The sequence below is a fragment of the Argiope bruennichi genome, chromosome 5 (genome assembly GCF_947563725.1).
Source record: "Argiope bruennichi chromosome 5, qqArgBrue1.1, whole genome shotgun sequence".
Classification (NCBI taxonomy): Eukaryota; Metazoa; Arthropoda; class Arachnida; order Araneae; family Araneidae; genus Argiope; species Argiope bruennichi.
In genome coordinates this window covers 73582922-73605062 of record NC_079155.1, presented here as the reverse complement: position 1 = coordinate 73605062, position 22141 = coordinate 73582922, and the positions used below count along the sequence as shown (strand labels likewise).

The following is a 22141-nucleotide window of genomic DNA, read 5'->3' as shown; positions in this document are numbered from 1 at the left end:
ATTGCAGCATTATAATTAGATAAATCTTCTAATGAATTTCTGAAATATAATGTGCATAAGCAAAATACTTTATGATTACAAACTACAAGAATGGATTGCCACAGTGAAGAAACGATGCATCACAATGATTAAACGCATTAATGTGAACTAACATTATGTTCTTGTATGCATTCTACTGGATTTCACAATTTATTATAAATAATGTAAACTCTAGTAATCGATCAACAATCAAATGGCGTTCGTCGTATTGAAAGAAAAAGTGTACCATGTAAATGAGTTCTGTTCTCAAAATATTAAAATATTGCATGATCATCGAGAACATACAATTGCGCAAAAATTCAGAATTCTAGAGTAATAGAAGATGAGGGAAATCATATCACAGATTTTCATCACCTCAAATATAAAACAACTAAATAAAGTATAATAATACCGTAATAAATATGTATATCAATAGATACACATGAAACAATGATAATCTTCGCTTAATCATATTTAAATATAAAGCAATATTCGTAGGCATTTATCCGATTATAATTATTATTTATTATGATTATTTCACTTTTCACCAGATGGAATAGAACATTTATTACCCATCTTATATCCATTCTATTCTACACAGATTATGACGGTAAGATTATTTTTATCAGATATTATCCCAGGAATGACTTTATAATGTTCCAGCGAAGTTTTGCCCTGAATAAATAGAAATACAACACGTCGTTAGCAAGCATTTATTAAAAAAGCTTCGCAAATATCATCGTTTGAACTGAAAAACGGATTAAATTGTGAATACAAGTTAACGTCGATATGCTAGAAGACAAGTTAGTAATCCTCTAAAAAAGTAACAAACCCAGACAATCACTTAGATTTAATGTCAACATACAAATATATATATATATATATATATATATATATATATATATATATATATATATATATATATATATATATATATATATATATATATATATATATAGCATATTAAAAGACGTAACGTACGAGTCAAGCATCTAAACAACTCCAAAAACCGATTAATTGGATTAGCGAATGCAAAATATAATCCTTAAAGACCATGATATATTCTAGCAAAGTATAATTTTAAAAGCATAAAAGTACAGACGATAATAGTTTCGAGAAAATAAGAAAGTAATGGACGACTATTAGTGGAAAATAAAATTTCTTTTTCTCTTTTCCTTTCTTAAGTCATCAACAAAAGGCTTGGCGAAGCAGATCATGTAGAATTATCATATCGTTAAATCCTGTATTATTATATTTGGCATCTGTTTCCTTAAATCGAAATTTATCGTAAATATCTTTCAGATTTTAACAAAGAAAAAGAAGTAAAGAAGAACACAGAAACCAATTAAAATTGTTAGAACATTATGTTACTTAAAATTGTTTTTTTTTAATTAACTAACTATTTATTCTGTAAAAGTTTTAAGAAGCATCAAAATGTATTAAAAACAGAACTTTTCACAGTACACAAGTAGATGAATGATGTTTTTCTTATGCAAGCGCGATTACACTGTTGCCATCAATGAAAACAAAATGTAGCCGAAATTTCTCGTATACTCTCAAATAAATGCGTTGTTCTTCTCCCCGCATAAAATGCAGTACCTTGGGCAAGACCATGAACAATACGAATTCTCAGACTATTATTTTTCTGAGCTCCACATTTGAGAGTTGTGTGTTTCCTAGCGCAGTAAAGAAAATCCGGTACTTGTGTATTAATCCTTTAAAGGGCCATTTTTTTCTAGTCATATTATGTTAAAATATTTTTAGGCTTGAAATTAGAATTAAAAAAAAGGATTCATTTAGCTCATTAGATAAATTTAATGTGATTAATTAATTAATTTGGTTAATTAATAATTAAGTGACAAACCAAGACACATCATTTTGTGTGAGATAAAGAACTGAAGCATCTAAGTTTCTGACCTACTAAAAAAATTTGTCAGAAACTTATGCCAACCTACATAATTTCATACAAAGATTGATAAATTTGGTGGGAAGCATACTTCCCACGGCTTTAGAAAGGATTAATTTCATGCCAATGGCGAACAGTTGGTACTTACGAAAAATAGATCTTTGGCATGAATTTAGCGTCAAATCTTTGGCGATTAATAGCTAACATGCGATTGAAGCACAAGCATCAGAAAATTGAATTTGTTATTTTGGACGACTTTTTTCCGATTTATAGAAAGCAAAATTGGAGACACAGCTGCCATTGTACTTACAAGATCACATAACAAACTTCAAATTTATACGTGCGTGCAAAAATACATACCGTTAGATGATTATCTACTAGACAAATTTCATTCCAAATTTCTTACGGATCTACATTTTAAATGATTAACCTATTACTTGATAATTTGTATTCAAGTAATAAAGTTACGTTGTATTTGCAGTTACTGTGATTACTTGTATTCAGACGATCGGAAAAGCATATATTCTCTAAATAAATTTCGCTCAAAATATGATAGAAATTTGGTGTAAAGATTATACGTTACAATTCATCCATTTAACTCATAGCATTTTTTAGTTATATTTATAGACATACATAATCCCAAAAAATGTATTTTTCGGACTAAGTAAAGTCCGATATGTAGAAATTCATCCAAGTCTCGAGTTTTTGACGATTGCAGTATCTTATCATTGTACACGTGAGAAAGTAAGAAAGGCAAAATTACTCAAAACTAATCAGTTTTAACAATCATAAAAACTGTAATAAGTGTACCTAAAGAATCCCCATAATAATCTCCGAATAATCTAATAGATGCCCGTGCCATTCTATTAGATGTTTCGCCAGCCAGCTGGCATAACATTAAGATAATCATTTATGGCACAGCTGTTCGAAATGTCAATGCCATACAGGGAAGGGCCACAGCAGTTGTTGAAGAAGACAAGTAGAAAAGGGATTCATATGAGGGAAATATCGATCGAATACTTATAAGACTGTAAAACGTGCTAAAAATAAAAATTTATAACCAATGAATGTGTATAAATATCTGCTAATCAAATATTCAACTTCTTAATTTGTAAAAAAAAAAAAAAAAAAAAAAAAGTCTGGAAAATTCGAATAAAAAATTTTACCTTTAATAACATGAAAAAAAAAATTTAGATTTAATAATAAGAAATAACATGAAGACCGAGCTTTACACTGCAACTTTTTTTTAAAAATAAAACCGTGTTTTTTCGGTGAAAATATTTAGATGCGAATCACATACTGATTACATGTGAAGATTCTTCAATTTTACCTACATTTGAGACAACCATCTAAATAAAAAAATAAAAAAAGTGCACTCATTATAACATGTTATTCGAAATAAATGGCTATATTATAGTATTCATTTTACAGTTTATTTATCATTACAGTTTGTCTATCATTTACTTACATTTACTCAGTTTTACCATGGTGAAATCGGTCCAAGATGGCGCTATATGACATTGTCAGTATGCGAGCAGATGAAAAAAAAGGCTCTAATATTTAATTACAAAAAAAAAAAAAAAAAGTGTGTGTGCTTGTGTGTAAAATCGGATATATTTTTTTTTTTCAGAAAAGTCATCAACATACAGATAAACTTAAAAAGCAAAAATATTAAATATAAATACATGAGTGAAACAGATAAAGCAAAAAGTGCCACTCGAACAGAGGACTCGCAACACAGGCGTCTTTCATGTTGTTCTGTCCACTATACTGCACTGCCCGCACTTCGAAGTGGAAGTTGAATATGCTTATTCTAATAGTTAGTTGAAAAAAAATGATTTAATTAATTTATTTATTTTGTAAAATCGCGTTTTTTCAGGAAAGGCACTTTTATAGATAAAACTTAAAAAGCAAAACCTTATCTAAAGATAAAATTTGATCCAAATCTATACAGCCATTTTTCCAAGATATACGAAATAAATAAATTTATATTATATATATATATATATATATATATATATATATATATATATATATATATATATATATATATATATACAAAAATTCTTCGTTTAAATTTGTAAGATAAAAACGAGAAATGACAAATAATAAAAACCAATAAAATCAAGCTTTTCCAAGCCATTCAGTAATATTTAACACAAAAGTTGAACAATGCTAAAATGCATATGCCGAATGCATATAAGAGACGAACAAATCAAAAACCGTAAATAATAAATTTCATTCGAAACTGAGACGCATGAGCTATGATGAGAAATGAAAGCAAGAGCAAAAAAGTCAATAAGTATTTGTTGTGATTGGAATCGAAAATAAATAAGAGAGAGCAAAATCCAGGGGGACACCAAATCTGCAGCTGAAACAGAATACGAAGAGCATTAAGTTAAAGGAAGCTCAGTTTTCCGAGCAATCAACTATTTTGAAGCTTCAAGGAATTCCGTTACCGCAACAGATGAAAAATTTACCATTTATTCTCTTTCTCATTTCTTACTTCGATTACATTAAATTACAAAAAGTTATAGAAACATCGGGGTAAAGTTACAGTTGTTGCAATTAAATGTTTTTTGCTGTAGCTAAATGCAGTAATCAGAAATGACCGGATCGAAATGCATGTATTTTTTTATTTAAATAATAATTGTATATTGTATGTAATCTAAATTTAATACTGTACAAATTTTTAAAGAAAATTAGAAAAATTCTAGTCCGAAATATTCTAGCATGAAAATGTTAATGTTTGATTCATATTTTTTTGTGCGTGCTTGCGTGTGTGTGTTTTCAGTTTATTCTCAGTTATATAATAGCCATAAGTGCATACAAAAAAATACTTTTAGTATTATCGCAACACACTTACTATAATGCCAGTGACAAAACAATTAAAATTATTACTGTAAAACATACTTAAAAATGTTTTTAATTAGGAGATAAAAAAAAATTTACAAAAATAAATTTAGTGTCGATGAAAAGATTCATTTTTAAATTTTAAAGTATTTCAAAAATGTTTTGAATTGTTTTTTTATGCCCATTTTGCTATGTTTTTATTGTTTCGAAGTTACTAAGAAAAACATTACATGGGCATTTGCTTTCTACTTTGGTTTGCATTTATATATTTTAAATTCTATTTCAATTTCCCAAATATTTTAAATTTTCTTTCTTTCTTTCTTTCTTTTTTTTTTTTTTTTTGGCTTTATTAATAAGAAATCACGAAAAAAAAATATTTTTTACGAAACTTTATATTGGAAAGTTCTGTGATAGAGATCTTCCTTATTGATTTTTTAAATATTTTCTTGATAATATTTTTGGAACTTTTATTTTATTTTTCAGATTATTTCATTCTGCTTTTCGAAAACCATCTTATTCTTTCATGCAATATATAAAAAAAACAGAATCAACAAGCACAGTAGATTCTTTCACAGTAGATGGAGGAAATGTAATTTTTTTTTTTTTTTTCATAATACAAAATTATTAAAGTTATTGAACAAAAAATAAATTTTACACCGTTTCAAAATTTCATAAAAACTAAGTTTTGAATGATATTTTTGTAATAGTGAAAAATTTTTCTGAGTTTTATCAATTTTTAAAAACACATTTTTTGCTTAATTTATAACAATTGATTATTATCCTGAAATTTAAAAAGTTTTCATTGATTTATAAAATATCCAATCGCGTAATTTTCTTCCATTATTGAAAGAATGAAAAAGGTATTCGCTTTAATATCTAGGTATTTTACAAGATGAATAAAAAAAAGTGGTTACAATATTGAAAAATTTGAAAGGTAAATATGATTTTAATATCGCTACTTTGTCATAGAATTGGTTTCCATTATATATCGTACATTCCCGAGTATCCGGCCAAATGTGGGGAGATAGCAGTCCGGATAACAAAAAAGCCGGATAGGCCGGAGTTTTCTATGAACTAATTTCTTTACCCACCAATACCAGAAGGTTTTATACCAAAATTCACTGTTATAATATGTATTTTCTCTTTTTTTATTGAATATCAAGACCTCATTTTATCTCAAACCACGCAGAATATGAATTTACGAATTCATATTCTGTGCAGTATTAATCAAGAACAGCGGCAACAATTCAGACCCGTTATACACTGAAGAAACAACTAGCAGAACGCTGCTCTATGTTAACAGTTTCGCGGAATCATGAGCATAATAATAAACAGACTATTGAAATGGCAGAGTTTTAACGTTAACAATTTGAAGGAATCATGAACATGAAGTTATATCTAATTGATTTAACTGAAATTAAATATTAGCCAATATTTCCAGTGAATCAGCTTATCACCAAATGTGAATAGTATATATATAAAAAAGAACACAATGAAATTTATATTTTTTCCCCAAAGTGTTTTAGACAATTATCCTTTAATTATTTCGAATTTTTTTAAAAGCAGCAAGGTGAACACACTTTCACATAGAAGAAAAAGATTCGATTCCGAAAAGTTACACCTGGACAATTATCGAAATTCGGAGAACTGTCGTAGGTGGATTTTAGGCTTAGAGTATCAGCGTTAGTCTTATATTCATTCCAGGAAAGAGCCAATTACCCTTTTAAGCCGATTTCGGAGAATTTTACAGAACTCAGCTTCCTGACAGGTTCGAAACAGATAAGCTGAAAGCTACTAGCAATTGTTTTTAAAGCTTTAAAATGCGATAAAATAAATCCCTTTCTTCAAATTAAACTTAGGGGGAAAAAAAGTTAAGAAATTAAGTATTTTTAGAACATTCGATTGAAAATAATTACGAAGGAGCTAGTTTGTATTTATTTAAGACAATGAAAATGAATGTACTTATAAAAAAAATGCAAATGATTTTTTTAAATAACTTATTAGTGCATTAAACTTTGCGAAATGATTCTTTTTTTTTCTCTCACAAAAACATGGAATTAAAGAAATAAAATGTTTCAAAAATGTGATAAATGGACAGAAATATTCTGAACGAATTTTAATTTTACCCAAAATTATAATAAATAGAGAAATATTTTTATATGACTTTCAAAGAAACGTGAAACGTTGTGTAAATAGAAAGAAGTATAAAAAATATGTTAATAAACATCTTCGGTTATTACAAATTTAAAGTTTTATGCTAATTCATTTGAATGCAAAAATTGAAAAGTTTTTAAAAGTAATTCTACGCTAGAATTGCTAACAAAATCATTCCTTTCTTAATACCTAAATTATAACTTAATTATTAAATTATTATTAAATACAATTTAGATGCATGCAGATAAGCATTTAATTTTTTTAGAAGTCTTCAATTATCGTCTGACGTGCTGGTTGTCTGTAAGCATTAAGCAGAAATTTATGAATTAAATTTAGTTCAGTAAATACTTCTGTACTTACGTTTTGAAAAATAAAATGACTTCTACGTTTTTCCATGAACGCTAATATACCTTTAAAGAAATTGAAAATACTTCGTCATCATTTAAATTCACAAAAGGAGAAGTAAAATAAAAGAAGTTCCTTGCTCTTAGGAAAAGTCATATCCTTAATAGGAAAGTAGAAACAATGAGTTAGATTGGCAGATTTTAGACAGGGGCAAAATGATGTATAGCAGAAACTTTGTGCCGTATAAACGAAATGTTTCTAGTTTTAGAATAAATACTTCGTCAAAGGTTGAAGATTTATCAGAGGATCTTATTTTTTGAGGTAGAATTAGAAATTGGCCAAGAGATTCTGCAGCAATTATAAGGCTGGATTCTGAAATATATTTCAAGTTGAAAACTATAAGATTATAATAAATGAAACATTCTTTGAAAAATCACTTTTTTTATCACAAAATTTAAAACTAACATTTTTTTTTTTTTTTTTTAAATTAAAACACAGATGGTCAAGTAATTCCTAAATGGGATTATTTTTTTATCTCCAGGTTTTATATTTAAAAAGTATTTTCTACTTTTTAATATACTAATAAAAGTAACTTTTCTTTATATAATTGCCACAAGCAATTTTAATTATCTGAAATCTTACAGATTTTTAATTTTTTGAATAAATAAATTTTGGAGAAAAAAAGAAATTTTCAAAGTATTGGGATATACTTTCACACCTTTGTACCATACCTAAAATGGGAAAGCATAATAAATACTAAAAAAAGTCATCGTCTCACACCCTCACTTCAAAAACCCGCTTTTGAAAGCAAAAGCTTTAAATAAACGTTCAGTTGATCATAAAATGAGAAACTATGGATACAGCTAGAAATAAAATGTATTCTGATATCTACGCAATTTTGAGAAAGAAGAAGAATCGATTGTACGCTCCACGTTCTTCGAACGCTTCAGGATGTCTTATTATTTGTTAAGTACAAGAAAAAATAACGGAATGTTTTATTGCTGATCCTTAAGATAAAATAAAAGAGGAAAAAAACTAATAAAATGTTTCTGACATGAACAAGCAAAGCTAAAAACACATTCTAAATTCTGTAGTAGATCCTTCTATTTCACAACGAATCGATAATATATATATAGTAAAACAAATGTAAAAATAAAAGCACAAGTAAATATTACGTATAAGGCATTCTGTTTTCAAATTTATTGGAGATTCGTTTCCGATATTGATAAGAAACTAAAATTATTAATTTTTTTATGTTAAGATCAACAATAAAGCAAAATTAGACTTCTGCACTTTCTACAGTTTCTTAAAAAAATTAATATAAAATGTTTTTTATTCCTTTCTAAGGCCGTGGGAAGTTTGCTTCCCACCAAATTTATCAATCTTTGTATGAATTTATGTAGGTTGGCATAAGCTCTGACATTTTTTTTTTTAAAAGATAGAAACTTAGATGCTTTAGTTCTTTATCTCACACAAAATGATGTGTCTTGATTTGTTACTTAATTATTAATTAACCAAATTAATTAATTTCAAATTAAATGTATCTAATAAGCTAAATGAATCCCTTTTCTTATTCTAATTTCAAGCCTAAAAATATTTTAACATAATATGACTAGAAAAAAATGGCCGTTTAAAGGGTTAATATGTATATCTCTATTGATTCATAATTGATCTCACCCCCCTCCCCAAAAATTTTTTTTTCGAAATACGCTGCAAATTTAGATGGTGTACTATGGCGAAACTATTACAAAGATGGTTTTTAAAAAGGAAAATCATTTGCGAATGTGCAAGTTAACTGTCACCATAACGGCAATCAGATGTTTAGTTTTTATCAAGCAATATATAGAAGTATTTTATTTTCATTTACTGATTTAGTATAAATTTGCAAAGTTTTTAAAATATCATAAATCATTTTTTAAAAAAAATGTGGGTTGTAATGAAGCCCTCTTTCTGCCCAATGAGTATTAACATTCTGAGGGATGAAATTGCTCAAACGTAAGAACAAGACATTCTGAATCGGAGAATATAATTGGAGACTATTTTAATCCCTACTTCTATTCCTATGAGCGATATAAAGAAACATATTAAAAAGCATATTAAAACTTCTTTATTGTAAATGGCAGAGACAATGGGACCTGGAGACAAACAACAAATTTCATCTTATCAAACCCCATGTGCAACCTCGGCCCTCATTAGCGGACAGCAAAGCAGATACTATTTTAACTCGTTTACACATTGGACACAGTAGATTCACCCATATTCACTTGTTGCTAGGTGAACAACCACCACTGTGTTCGGGATGTCATTGTCAAATATCTGTCCAACATATATTGTCAGATTGTCCAAATTTCGATGCCCAGCGTTTACAGTTTTTTCAAAAGTCTAGCACTCCATTATCTTTCTTGCTTGCTTGCTAAGACACCTCATGTCCAACACTTTGCATCTTTAAAATCCATAAAGTTTTATCCATTTATTTAAATCTTTACTGCATTTTAGAGTTTCTCCTCATTTTCTCTTCAATGAGTGTTTGAAAATGATATAATTTTACCTATTGTTTGGCACAAAAGAAAAACCCAAACAAATAAAATAAAATAAAATGAAGCGAACAATTGAAGTTGAACACATCAATAAAGCGATATATTGAAACCAATCTGGTTAGAATATTCAATGAATTCAGGTAGTCTCAGTGTATGATAATAGATACGAATATAAACCATTAAAAGATTTACTCAGAAGCATCAAACTTCGAGAGCTTATTCAATCACTATTCTTTACAGAGGCTTTGTCCTTTTAAGAATGGTTAAAAGAAAAATGCCAGATTGATATCATACTTTTGACATTATCCAAATATGCAGATCACATCCTGAAAGTTCATTATAGTTTTTAAATTTGAACAAAAATGTTTTATTCTAATTAGGTAATGAAATTTGTAAGTAATTTCTGAATTTTAAATACGTTTGTCGCATAAATTACGCCTTTGTTCCGTAATAATTGAAATAAATAATAATGCAATTAAATAATAAAGAATCAATTTCAAAATATTATTTTAAAAATGCAGCTATTTTCTCACAACATTCTAATTCCTTTTTCTTTTAAATTAATTATTGCGAAATATATGTAGCCAGTTGAACGACGGGTTCGATTCAATTTTGAATGAACTAGACACACTCAAACCCTTCGCTTATTATATCTTATCTATCCCATGCATTGAATCAGAATGTTGATGTTTTAATCTATATTTTAAATCGGTAAATATTTTAACTTTCAAAATAATTAGAAAAATCAAAGATCCAATCCTCCAACTCCAATCTTTGATTAGAGTCGTTCAATTTTTATTTCTAATGGAATCTCCTTATGGTTATTACTTCCAAATCCGTCATCGATGGGCATCTTTTTACACACAGATATATGACTTGTACATTCTATGTGGGAGAGAAAAAAAAACATTAAAGGCCCCTAGCCCTTAAAACTATCAATTTCACAATTTTTTATTTCTTTTGGAAACTTATGACATTTTCATACTACAAGAATGTAGCATATTTTTCCAATTTTCCAAAAATATCTCAAAATAAAACTTGGAAACAGTCCACAACCTCAACAAATAGATTCATTTAGCGAGATTGGGTGCATTGGAAACCAACTATAATATTCTATGTTTATCGTGTAAGCATAATTTTACATAGTAATTTACATTTGGAGTAATAAAATGTAGCTAAATAAAGCCGGTTTGACATTACTAAATTATTGGTATTAATAATATGAATGAATTAATTATGCTTGCCGGATGTATTTAATCTAAAAATTGAGTCAAAGTTGCTATTATGTTAATTGCTACTTTGAGCTAATTTTAGATCAGCCGTCATCGACGACCAGTTATTCACACACAGTATTAACAACATCAATCTAGTAAATTTTATAAAAATAACTAGCTGACCTGGCAAACGTTATTCTGCCATATAAATCATTTCTAGTGAATATTTTGGCTGTTAATTAAAAAATAAAGAATGTATTGTAAGTGTGTGGGGATGGAATCTATGATAGAAAGAGGAATGGGGCACTGTAGCCGATGTTCGCCGATAAAATAAGAAAAAAAAAACATTCATTTTCTCAATAGAATGTATTTCATTAACGTAACGAACATATACATTGTTTGATCTCTTAAAAGTTAAACGTTAAGTGAAAAAAGTAATATATTTTTTTAATCCTAAAGTATAAAAATGAAATAAAGAAAATCAATATTCATTTCGAAGATCAGTTTAGTGTACGATATTTTTTGTCAGTACGTGTTTAGCCAACACAAATAAACTCGATGGTTTGTCCACGTGAGAACATGCCCCGTATAATTGTCCGTGTGAAAAGCATAGTGTGCCCAAATCCAACCCGCAAACAGACATCGTTTGGCCTTGCGACTTATTGATTGTCATTACGAATGCCAATCTAATAGGAAATTCAACGCGTTTGAATTCAATTGGCACGTCTGTGAGAATCATTGGAATTCGTGGCAGCAAAACATTTTCGGCTCGGAATTTGCCATTCAAAATGGTGGCTTCGATAACGTTTTTCATCAATTTTTTAATGACCAATCGCGTGCCATTGCACAGCCGTGGTGGGTTCAAATTCCGAAGTAAAATAACCGGAGATCCAACTTCAGTAGTAGAAGGTGTGGTGACATGCCTGACAAATCCAGTGAATTCAAAAACTATATTGGGTAATTTACAGCTTCGTTAGCATCGCAAACTGTTTCGATCGATTTGTATGATACCAAGTCGCCTGGCAACGACTGCTGTATCTTGAAGTTTAAATCGTCGACGTCCACATTTTTTGCTGCCAAAATGGCTCTTTCTGCCAGCAACGCATGATTTATGTATTGTGTGCGTACATCGGGAAATATGCGTTCAATGAGACCATTTTGCGAATCAACGAGAGTACAGAAATTAGTGGGCAATTTTATGCATCCAGTATTTTCATAGACAGCAACTTTTCCATCGCCTATATCTAACAATTGGTCCGAAAATGTGTCAGCAGATGGATCTTGTAGTATTTGGACGTGCATGTTTATTTTTAGTTGGACTTTTTCAACATTACGCCACAGTGGCAATGATTTCAAGCAAGCGTTGATCCCATCAGCATAAGTTGAACGTGGAATGACGGGATAGGGACACCCTAATTACCTAGTGTTATGAAATATACTTTACGACCTATTCTCATACCTACCAAATACACATAAAAATTTTCATAAAAGTCGGTCGAACCGTTTCGGAGGAGTATGAACACAAACACCATGACACAAGATTTTTATATATTAGATTTTACAAAAATTACTTGGGCGCACTTAATAATCTCATGAATAGTTTATTCTCTTAATCAAATTAGATAATAAATATTCCAAATAGAATATGCCATTTAATTTGCAAGTCTTGGGTTTAAATACAATTATTATTAGCAAAACCAAAATGTTCATTAATGTGTTTATTTAGCGATGCAATATGCATCCAATTTATTTTTAGTCTGTTATTAAAATTTAATCAGTAAAAGAAAGAGCCAGACATTTTCTAGAATTCAACATATTGACAGTATCTAGTCAATTTAAAATATGTTTCCGTCAGCATAAATCTATTTCCTTTCTACCTATTTCCGACAGTAAGCCTTTCCTTTCGTATATATTTTAGATATATCCGAGCCCAAACAATATAATACAAGCTGTGAGAAAGTATTACGAATAAACTTATTAACTTTATACATGCCATAAAATTCAAAAACACTCAAACTAGCAGGAGCTTTAACATCTTCAACTTAAAAATGAATGTTCTATTTAAATTAAAATATAACAACTGTTATAATAGATGCCATGAAAAGGAATCAACAAAACGACACGAACTAGACCATTTACAGAAAAGAGAATACTAAACGAAATACAACTAAATATCCAGCAGTAACAAGACGACTGTTCTAAAATTATCAATGACGCAACACAGAAAATTTCGAAAAATTAATTTCAGTTTCAAAGATTATTTTGTGTATTTCAGAGAAAAGGGAAAATCCCATGTATATATATGCAACTGTTTGTAACACGAAGAGGATTCATGTATCAGCTTAAAGGCCAAGCAATAAGTAGACAACAAGAATTAAATCCACTGACATGGAATTAAAATGAGAAATTTATATTTTTAATAAATGCAGTAGAAAATACATCACAATGTAATTTCTTGGAGTTGTGCTTATGGTACCTGTCATAGAACTAGAATTATATGAAATAAATAGATTATAGATGACTAGAATTATAGCTCAAAATTCCTACATTGATACTGAACGTCATTTGAGATTCCTAGGCTAATAACCATGGGAATTATCCATAAGTCAGCATTATGGCAATGCCCCATCTGAACTCGGAACCTGCATGTGTTTCTACGATCTTCATCATCTCAATGTGGTTTGCGAATTTTACTTAATTTTGTTCTTCTTGATGTTTATTAATGTCCTCTGAGTTTATCGATTCACTAACAGAGCATACTCTATATAGATCTATATTTTTTAAATAGAATATATGTTTTAAAATAATGGGTCCCAAAAGATAGTTTAGGAGAGCCTAGAGAGTGGTCCGCAAGAAGATTCAGCAGCACATATAAAAAAAAAGTTGATTTCTGCATGAATTTTTACCATCATAATTTTCAAAAAATTGCCAATTAGTTTAGTTATCGTAACGTTCCGTTTTAAAGCAACACTAGGGCTATTTATCGACAGTCTTCGTCAGGACGACACCTGAGTTGGCATCCCCCTCTCCAAACTTCCACACCACACCGGGTGAGGATGTTTGGCCCCGACGGATTTACCGTACACCAGACCCGCTTGCACAACAGTTCTTCGGTGGAATCGGGTCTCGAATCAAAGCCGAGATCTTAACACCAGGCCACCGCGGCCCCCAAAACAATTGACGAGGAAAATCCTAAGATCTTTTTTTGCCTGGGGATATTCCATATCCTGAAGAGTATTTGTATCCCTGTGGGGAGTGGAAGCGTTTCGAACCTGTTTCAACTTCTGATTCAGTGGACAGCAGATTTTCTATAGGGCGATAACCATTGTTCTAAAAAAAAACAGAATATTTTGCCGTTTGTAAGGGAGGGCAGCAAAAAATGTAAACTATAGAATAATTCCTAGATTCTGCACTAAGCCCAGTACACACATATGACATGACTTGATCTGTCAGTCAATAATATGTATGTATGAAGGGGGGGGGGCATAAAAAAAGGTTAAGGTAAAAATGTAAACATCGTAGAATGATAATATTTCAGGTTTGATGAGCCTATTTTATTTTTAAAATTTGCCTTTAATTCTGTAGCAGCAATGATGGGCATCCAAAAAATATATTAAATATCATTGCAACGCGCGTGCATATACGTATGAAATACCTATAAAACTAAGAAAAATAGTAGTGTAAAATGTACATAAAAATATTCTTCATAGCTCTTACATATTTTACAACACGTAATTTACAACAATACACCAACCTATTAACACTATTATATTAAAATTAATTAAAAAATTCTGTTAAATACTATACAGCTAAATTTCCCTTAAAGTTTATCTCACAAAACGAACAAAACAAAATGTAAAAAAGTGACTTGCTAAACGAGCAATGTTTCGTAAAACGAGTGGCGAAGATACAGATATATGACATCACAAACTGACACTATATCCATATGAAAAATTTTTTTGGCTGATTAACGTTATCGAATGCAACTCCAAATGGTTTGAGAAAAGTGCCTGTGAAATTTTAATCTACGCGACTGTGTCTATGGCCAAGATTACGAGCTTAGAAGTGGATAATAACGACATCGATGAGTTGGTAGATGAAAATAGCTAAAACTACCGAAGAATTTAAGGAATTGCATTCGGTATCACAGCAAAATGCTGCAGAGGAAATGTAATCAGGAGAAGAGGAAATAACAGACTTAACAGAACAACAATCTTCCAGTAAAATAAGGGAGATGTTGAAAGCATGGGAAATTATTGCATAGTACGTTGAGAAACTTCTTCCTGCAATAGCTATGCATACTAAAAATTCATTTAACAATAATAATATATCAAATTTTCGCCAATGGCATATGTATATATGAGATATGTATTTTCTTAAAATAAAAACATACATTATAAATAATAAATTACATTATTATAAATTTGTTTATATATTTCTTTTTGGAAGGGAATGCATTGATATACTTTACAAGGATTCTTATAAAAAAAATTGCTTCATACCATGAGAAAGATTCAGGGGCTTTTTTGACTTCTGGAGATTCGAGAGCATTTTCCTTGAGTCATCATATTTAAAAGTTGGAAAAATATAAGATGTTTGTCAAACAAAAAAAAAACAAAAATCGGAAAAATTTCAGAAATAAATTTTACTCAAATGAAATTTAACCATCTGAACACTAATGGACCATTACAGGAAATCGCTTTTGATATTCTATGACCATATTCTGGTGTAAAAACATAGGGCATGGAAGTAGTTCATAAATTGATTGGATGGAATTTTCATCTCATCTGTACTTGATCTACTATTTAGATAACATTCAGATGTATCTAATCCTTTTTTAGATAATTCTAGCATAACACCGAAATGTATTCTAGGCCAACATTTTCCTCAATAAATAAATAACAAATATAATAAAAAACTATAAAACTAATTTCGATTTATGATATGCCTTTATTCTGAAGAGAGCATAAAAAAAATTAAAAATAATTACACTCAAACTTGTAAACCTTTTGCTAAAAATCTTGCAAAGTTTAAAAAAAAAAATCGATGTCATTTAAATTCATTCTATTCCAATATTAATAAAGAATAATTAATCCCCCATTTATTAATAATATCATAATTATTATTTAATCATTGCAAGCCACAGAAAAAATCTACATTTGAGATTTAAATGGTCTAAAAATTGAAAATATTTTATATCTATTTGAAATGCATTTATAGTTTTAAAATCAATATTTTTAATAGATTACAGACTACTCCATAACTGTAATGCAACAAATGCCATAACTCAAAATGTCTTCACTTCTGTGCATAAAGCAGTTTTAAAAAAGATCATCAGGCAAATCCCGATATCAGATTTCATTGATCTATTTGGCAATTTCCAGCTCAAGCAACAAATAGGGATTCTAGAAACATTCTTAAGTTATAGAATTTTGACAAAAATATTTCAATTTCAGACATCAGTTTGAAAAGACAATTAGTGGTAAACTATCATTTGTTAAGAGTTCAGATGAGAATGAGCGAACCAATGGCAGAATGTCAAATCTTTGGATATGGATTTACACAAATCTTTGAATATAAAGTTATGCTTCTAACTGTGTTTCTTATTTTATTATGAAAAATCAAATATATCAGAAACTATGAAATTGTTCAAAAGTGTTCAAATAAGCATCTTGCTTTCAAATTATTCACAAGAGTTCAATTGAAATTAAATAAAATAAATATTCCTAATGTATAAATTGGTCACTGAAGGCAGCTAGTCAATGTCAGACTGCATTAATTATATATCCATATGTAGGTAATCACAGAATAACTACCATATTATATTTATACATAATCTCAGACTGAATTAATGAAGGCATAATGAATCTTGTTTGACTTTTTAACATTGGTACTTATAGATATATCTAAACTTCTAAACACAATTTCCCTCTGATAAGCAATAAAGAGAAGTATGATAATATTGCAATTAATGTGAACTTTCTATTTCCACTAATTTATTGGTCATGTAAGGCTTTATATTACAATTTTTTAAATGTCTTGCTCTTTCTTGCATCAAGTAAAACATTTTGAACATAGCTTATGTGTAATAAATAATAAAAGAAGAAATTAAGCTTGTTTGTTGAATATAAAATGATATTTAAATAAAATATATTAATCTTGGTAAATTTTCAGACATGCTCTTGGGTTCAAAGATCAAAGTTAATTTGTTTTAATCCAAGTATATATTAATTTTATTTCTACAATTATTTCAGGTATAACCATTTTCTAAAAAAAACAGTTTAGAGCTTTCAATTTATTATGCCATTGTAATTCAAAATCCTCAAATTCCATCAAATCATATGTAAAATGTAATCTTAATTATAATTTTTTTTAAGAAAATGTGAAATTTTTCCATTATAAGAATTAATACAAATACGAGAAATTAATATAAATAACTTTTTATTTATATTTAGTTCATATTCATTTAAGTAACATGTCCACAATGTAGAAAAATAAATTAATACAAATATAATTTTTATCTTATGACTTTGCTGCTGCCAAAATAAGAGTAGCTTAGTTAGAAGAAATTTTTCTAATTGTTTATAAATAAAATATTTTTAAATTTTTCTTGTGTCACATTATAATTGTTTAAAATAAATTTGTTCGATTTTCATTCCATCAAATAAGTCTGAGGAAAGTTTCAAAAATGTATTTTCTTTCATCCCATTTCATGTAGTAAAGCATGTTAGACAAGCAATCAGGATATAGCATGCAGTCTCTTGCATATTCTCAGTCCAATTTTATTTTTTCTAAAACCAAAAAGATTGAATTAATCAATTTAATGGAAGCTTTGGTTTACAAATTTTAGGGGGGGGGATAAGAAAACTCACTATTAAGACAAAAATCATTGAATTAAAAAAAAAATTTAAATTTCCAAGCCAAGAACAATTTTAAATAAAATCACTTTTGTTTTATTTGGGAAACAAAAAAAATTAAGTTTCATCTTCACATACATTTTACATAAGCAGAATAAACGATGACACAGACAAGGAAGACTTAGTGGACATTCAAAACGCATATAAGATATGGAGAAAAATGGCTAATATAATTCTATTGACATTGTTAAGTATTTATGATTACGGATTATATTGTTATATGTTAATTTTTTTTGGAGTAGTTCTATGAAGATGCAGAGGGTATAATACTTTTTTCAAATAAAAGCTAACAGATGACTTATATTACATATTCTGGAAAGTTATACTAAAATCTCTCATAAAAATGATATAGAATATAATAAAGAATACAATTCTTTTTACATAAAATAGAATAAAATAAAGAAGCAATAGTTACCCTATAATTTAAATGTAGGATATATTCATATTAAATGAATATGAAACTTATCATAACTAGCGGAATTAAAGTATAATATTTATTGAATAAAAAGAAAACTGACAATATCATTTCATATCATATGCACAAGACTTTTCCTCAAAGTGACATTTAAAAAATATATTATGTATTAGAAATAGTTAGCTTTATGAGAATTTGATTCTTCTGCATTAAACCATCTCATTTTCATTTATTTTTCATATTCATATATGAAAATTGACTTTCAGTTCTTTATAAGAAAAATCACAACAAATGTGCAGCACTCTCAATCAAAATATAATAATAAAGATAAAATATTCTTGATAAGATATAGTGACATTTTTAATTCAAAACATTCCAATGAATTAGCATTTTGACAAAATGCTCTTAAAATAACACAGAAGGAAATTATTGAATACCAATGCCTCAAAATGTCATCAATTAATAATTGATCACATCACATGATCTAAATTTTAGATTTTGTATTTAAGAAATATCTGTAAATGTGCAGATTGGCTTGTTATATTTAGGAATAAAATATTCAAATAATTTCAAAATTCAGTTCACAAACTTTTAATTAATTGACTTTTCTTAATCAAATATTGAAAGATAAAAAAAAAATAATAAGGGAGAGAATGATGCCTAGTATCTTTGGGAGGGGGGGGGGGGAACCAAGAAGAAGACACAAGGGAAAAAAAAGGAAATGCACGAACCTAGAGATTAATATAAATCTGATAAATGATATCCATGAAATAACATTATTATAGAAAAAATAATGGAGGTAATTTGTAATCTTGATAAATATATCAGATGTTAGCCCTAACATTTGCTTTATCACAGCAGCTGTTTTGTGAACAATATAACACAATTTTAAATATGCATAAAAATATGTAAAAAAATACCCATGAAAAGGTTTATTTAATATAAAAAGAAACAGAACGAAATTTAATATAGTCAGCATATATATCATAACAGGGATGTATTTGAACAAATGGTAAGACAGAGGAAAGCCAAAAATGTGACACAAAAAAGAGCATGCAAATGGCATGAAATAAATAATCGGTACACAAATAAAAAAAAAAACTATCAAAAATACAACTCAGTTAGGTTTTATATTCATTTCAAAATATTTAAAAAATTAAGAAACCTTTAACATATGATTTTCTCAAAAACACTTTAAAAAGTATATTATCCAGAGCAAATTTGCATATCTATAAGACAACAAATATGAGGGGAAAGTCAGTACTTTATTGCAAATACATATGACTAGAATATTTTAGTAAATATTCATGCTTAATGGACCTTTACAACGTATCTTAGGCACATTACTGGCTTTTTATGTTTGTTTCTACAGATGTTTCGCAAACATGACTCTGTTAACATTTCATAGTTTGCTTTAGAGCATCAGTTGCATTGGTGCAATTCATTCAGCTTCATTTTGTGTGCAAGATTCAAATGAGAAAGAAATTTCTCAGACTGAAGATCTTGCATTTTCTTTGACAATAGTTTTCCCTTAAACTTAATTTTTAAGCGCAAACATTTTTTTTTCTTTGCTAAGAAATTTCATTTTGTAGTAATTCATGTTTTTACAGAGATTTCTATCAACTTTATCTTTAAAATAGTTTTTCTATTTACACAACTGAATGGCAGATTTCTTTTGAGACATAACCTCATATTCCAAATGCTGAATGACATTGTGGTGAATAGCATATAAGCCAGTTAATAACTACACTACACGAGCATATGCTTTTGTATCCTCACGCATCACAATCCCCTACATTGGTGACCTTGGACGATGAATGTTCAACCTTCATACAGCTGTTGTGGCGCCATCTACCCACAGCAAACTAAAGTTGACAGATTCATTTGACGCAGCACTCAAAGTTGTCACACTCACATGACACAGCATCAGCAACCACTCACCCACACACACTCGCTTACTCAACTGGGTACAGGTCCATTAGACAGCAGCTAATAATACATCACCACTCAACACCCATATCGTTCATCTCATCTGCGACTCACTGGAGGGAGAGTCTGTGGTGAATAGCATATAAGCCAGTTAACAACTATGCTGCACAGGCAATTGCTTTTACATAATGGTTTAGATACTGCACTGCGAACCACAAGGTCCCATGTTCTACCCCAGTGCATTGCATATCCCTAAAGCATCAAGTGACTTTACAGTTATTCTAATTGTTTCATGATTTTCAAGTTCATGATATTCAAACTCAATACAATTTTAGACTTATGAAAACTGGTGTCCATAGCAAGTGCCCCTTTTGACACTAGTGGAAACTGTCTGAAATTTTCAATTTCCACTCACCAGTTATCTACTGGCACATTTTGCTGTGATCATTATAAACTGGCAGTGAGATACTTTAACTCTAAGTCAAAAAGCATCTCTTTCTGCAATGCTAATGATATTAGTTACTGGATCAGGAGGAAAAATCCTCCTGATCCGGTATTACCAGTATTTTTCATTAAAGTCAAATAAAGAAAATGCTTCCAACAAACAGGATCAATTGCTAGTACAGATTTCAACATCAAATTATTCAAGGGTATCTTCTTTTGAAAAATTCATGAATATTCAATATATGTTTCCAATACATCTTTTTTTTTTTTTTTTTTTTTTTTTAGAGGAGCAGGGGAATTTTCTTCATTACATCCAATTTAAACTATTCAGACTGAAGTGGAAAACTTAACACTCTCTCCATATGGATTTTGTGCATAGATTTGGGGTGGAGGGGTGAATATATCATAGGAAACTTTTATTTAAAAAGTAGAAAAAGATGAAATCTAAAAAGCCAAAAACTGTTGTTCTACAAAGGAATCCCATCCCTGTCATAAGCAGCTCGGGCTTACATTTATATGATATACAGCACACTTTTTTTTTTTTTGAAACTTTAAATTACACCACAATCAAAGTTCCAATTAATAAACAGAGGAGGAGAAGACAATTAGATTGTTAGTACAAACAAATTCCTCCTATTTATTATATATTCATAGTATCATTTTTCCCCATTCCAAAATTTGCCAGAAAAACAAATAACAACATCCTCCAGATCTTGAATTACGAAAACCATCTGCACTTTTGTGGAGGTTCCAATAAGTTTTAATTTTACTTAAATAGGGCTGACATGAAAGATACAATGCAGATGTTTGCATTTTACTAAGCAATATTTAAAGTTTTATGACAAACCTTAAATTAAAACTAATTTTTATCAGTTAAAAAAAATAGGAAAATCAACATTAACTAAGCACACCTAAAAGAAAATGTATTTAACAAAAAACTCTATTTATTTATTCTATCACATTTCTCTTCAGAATAAAACCGATAAAGGTGTGATTATGAAATTAGCAATATATATAAATAACACTACAGTATGTGAAAAGATGCAAAATAGTCATAGCCAAACTTTCAGTACTGTAACTTATGCTCTAAAAGCACTTTCAATAGTTAAATCTATTGCAATTAAAGTTTCATTTTTTAATTATACTGTGAAATGTAAGTATTGCATGTTAAATGTAATAATCATAATTTATCGAGATTTAATTGGTATTATACCTTTTTAAAAAACATAATTTAAATCAAAATGCAGAATTCTATAATTATTTTTAACAAAATGAAATTGCATAATCTTCGTCAATCAATACCCATGATAACAACGTTTTAGTATCCCAAATAAATTTTATGATAAAATATAAATTCACTATTTTTAATTCAAAAAAATTATTATTCTCCTATTATCATCCAGTTACAA

At 28.9% G+C, this 22141-nt stretch overlaps 1 protein-coding gene across 4 annotated transcripts in view; it reads right to left on the bottom strand.

The window, feature by feature from the left end:
• The window catches only part of LOC129968517 (DNA ligase 3-like), a 103067-nt gene that overhangs the window by 46326 nt on the left and 34600 nt on the right, over positions 1–22141 (bottom strand). The window contains exon 24 of one of the 4 annotated variants that reach the window (XM_056082489.1): positions 17541–17818. The exons of the other annotated variants lie outside the window; for them this stretch is intronic. Within the exon in view, the coding sequence (XP_055938464.1) occupies positions 17810–17818 (9 nt within the window). The 3' untranslated portion in view covers positions 17541–17809. Of the gene's footprint in view, positions 1–17540; positions 17819–22141 lie in introns of those variants that run through there. 4 annotated transcript variants of the gene reach the window in all.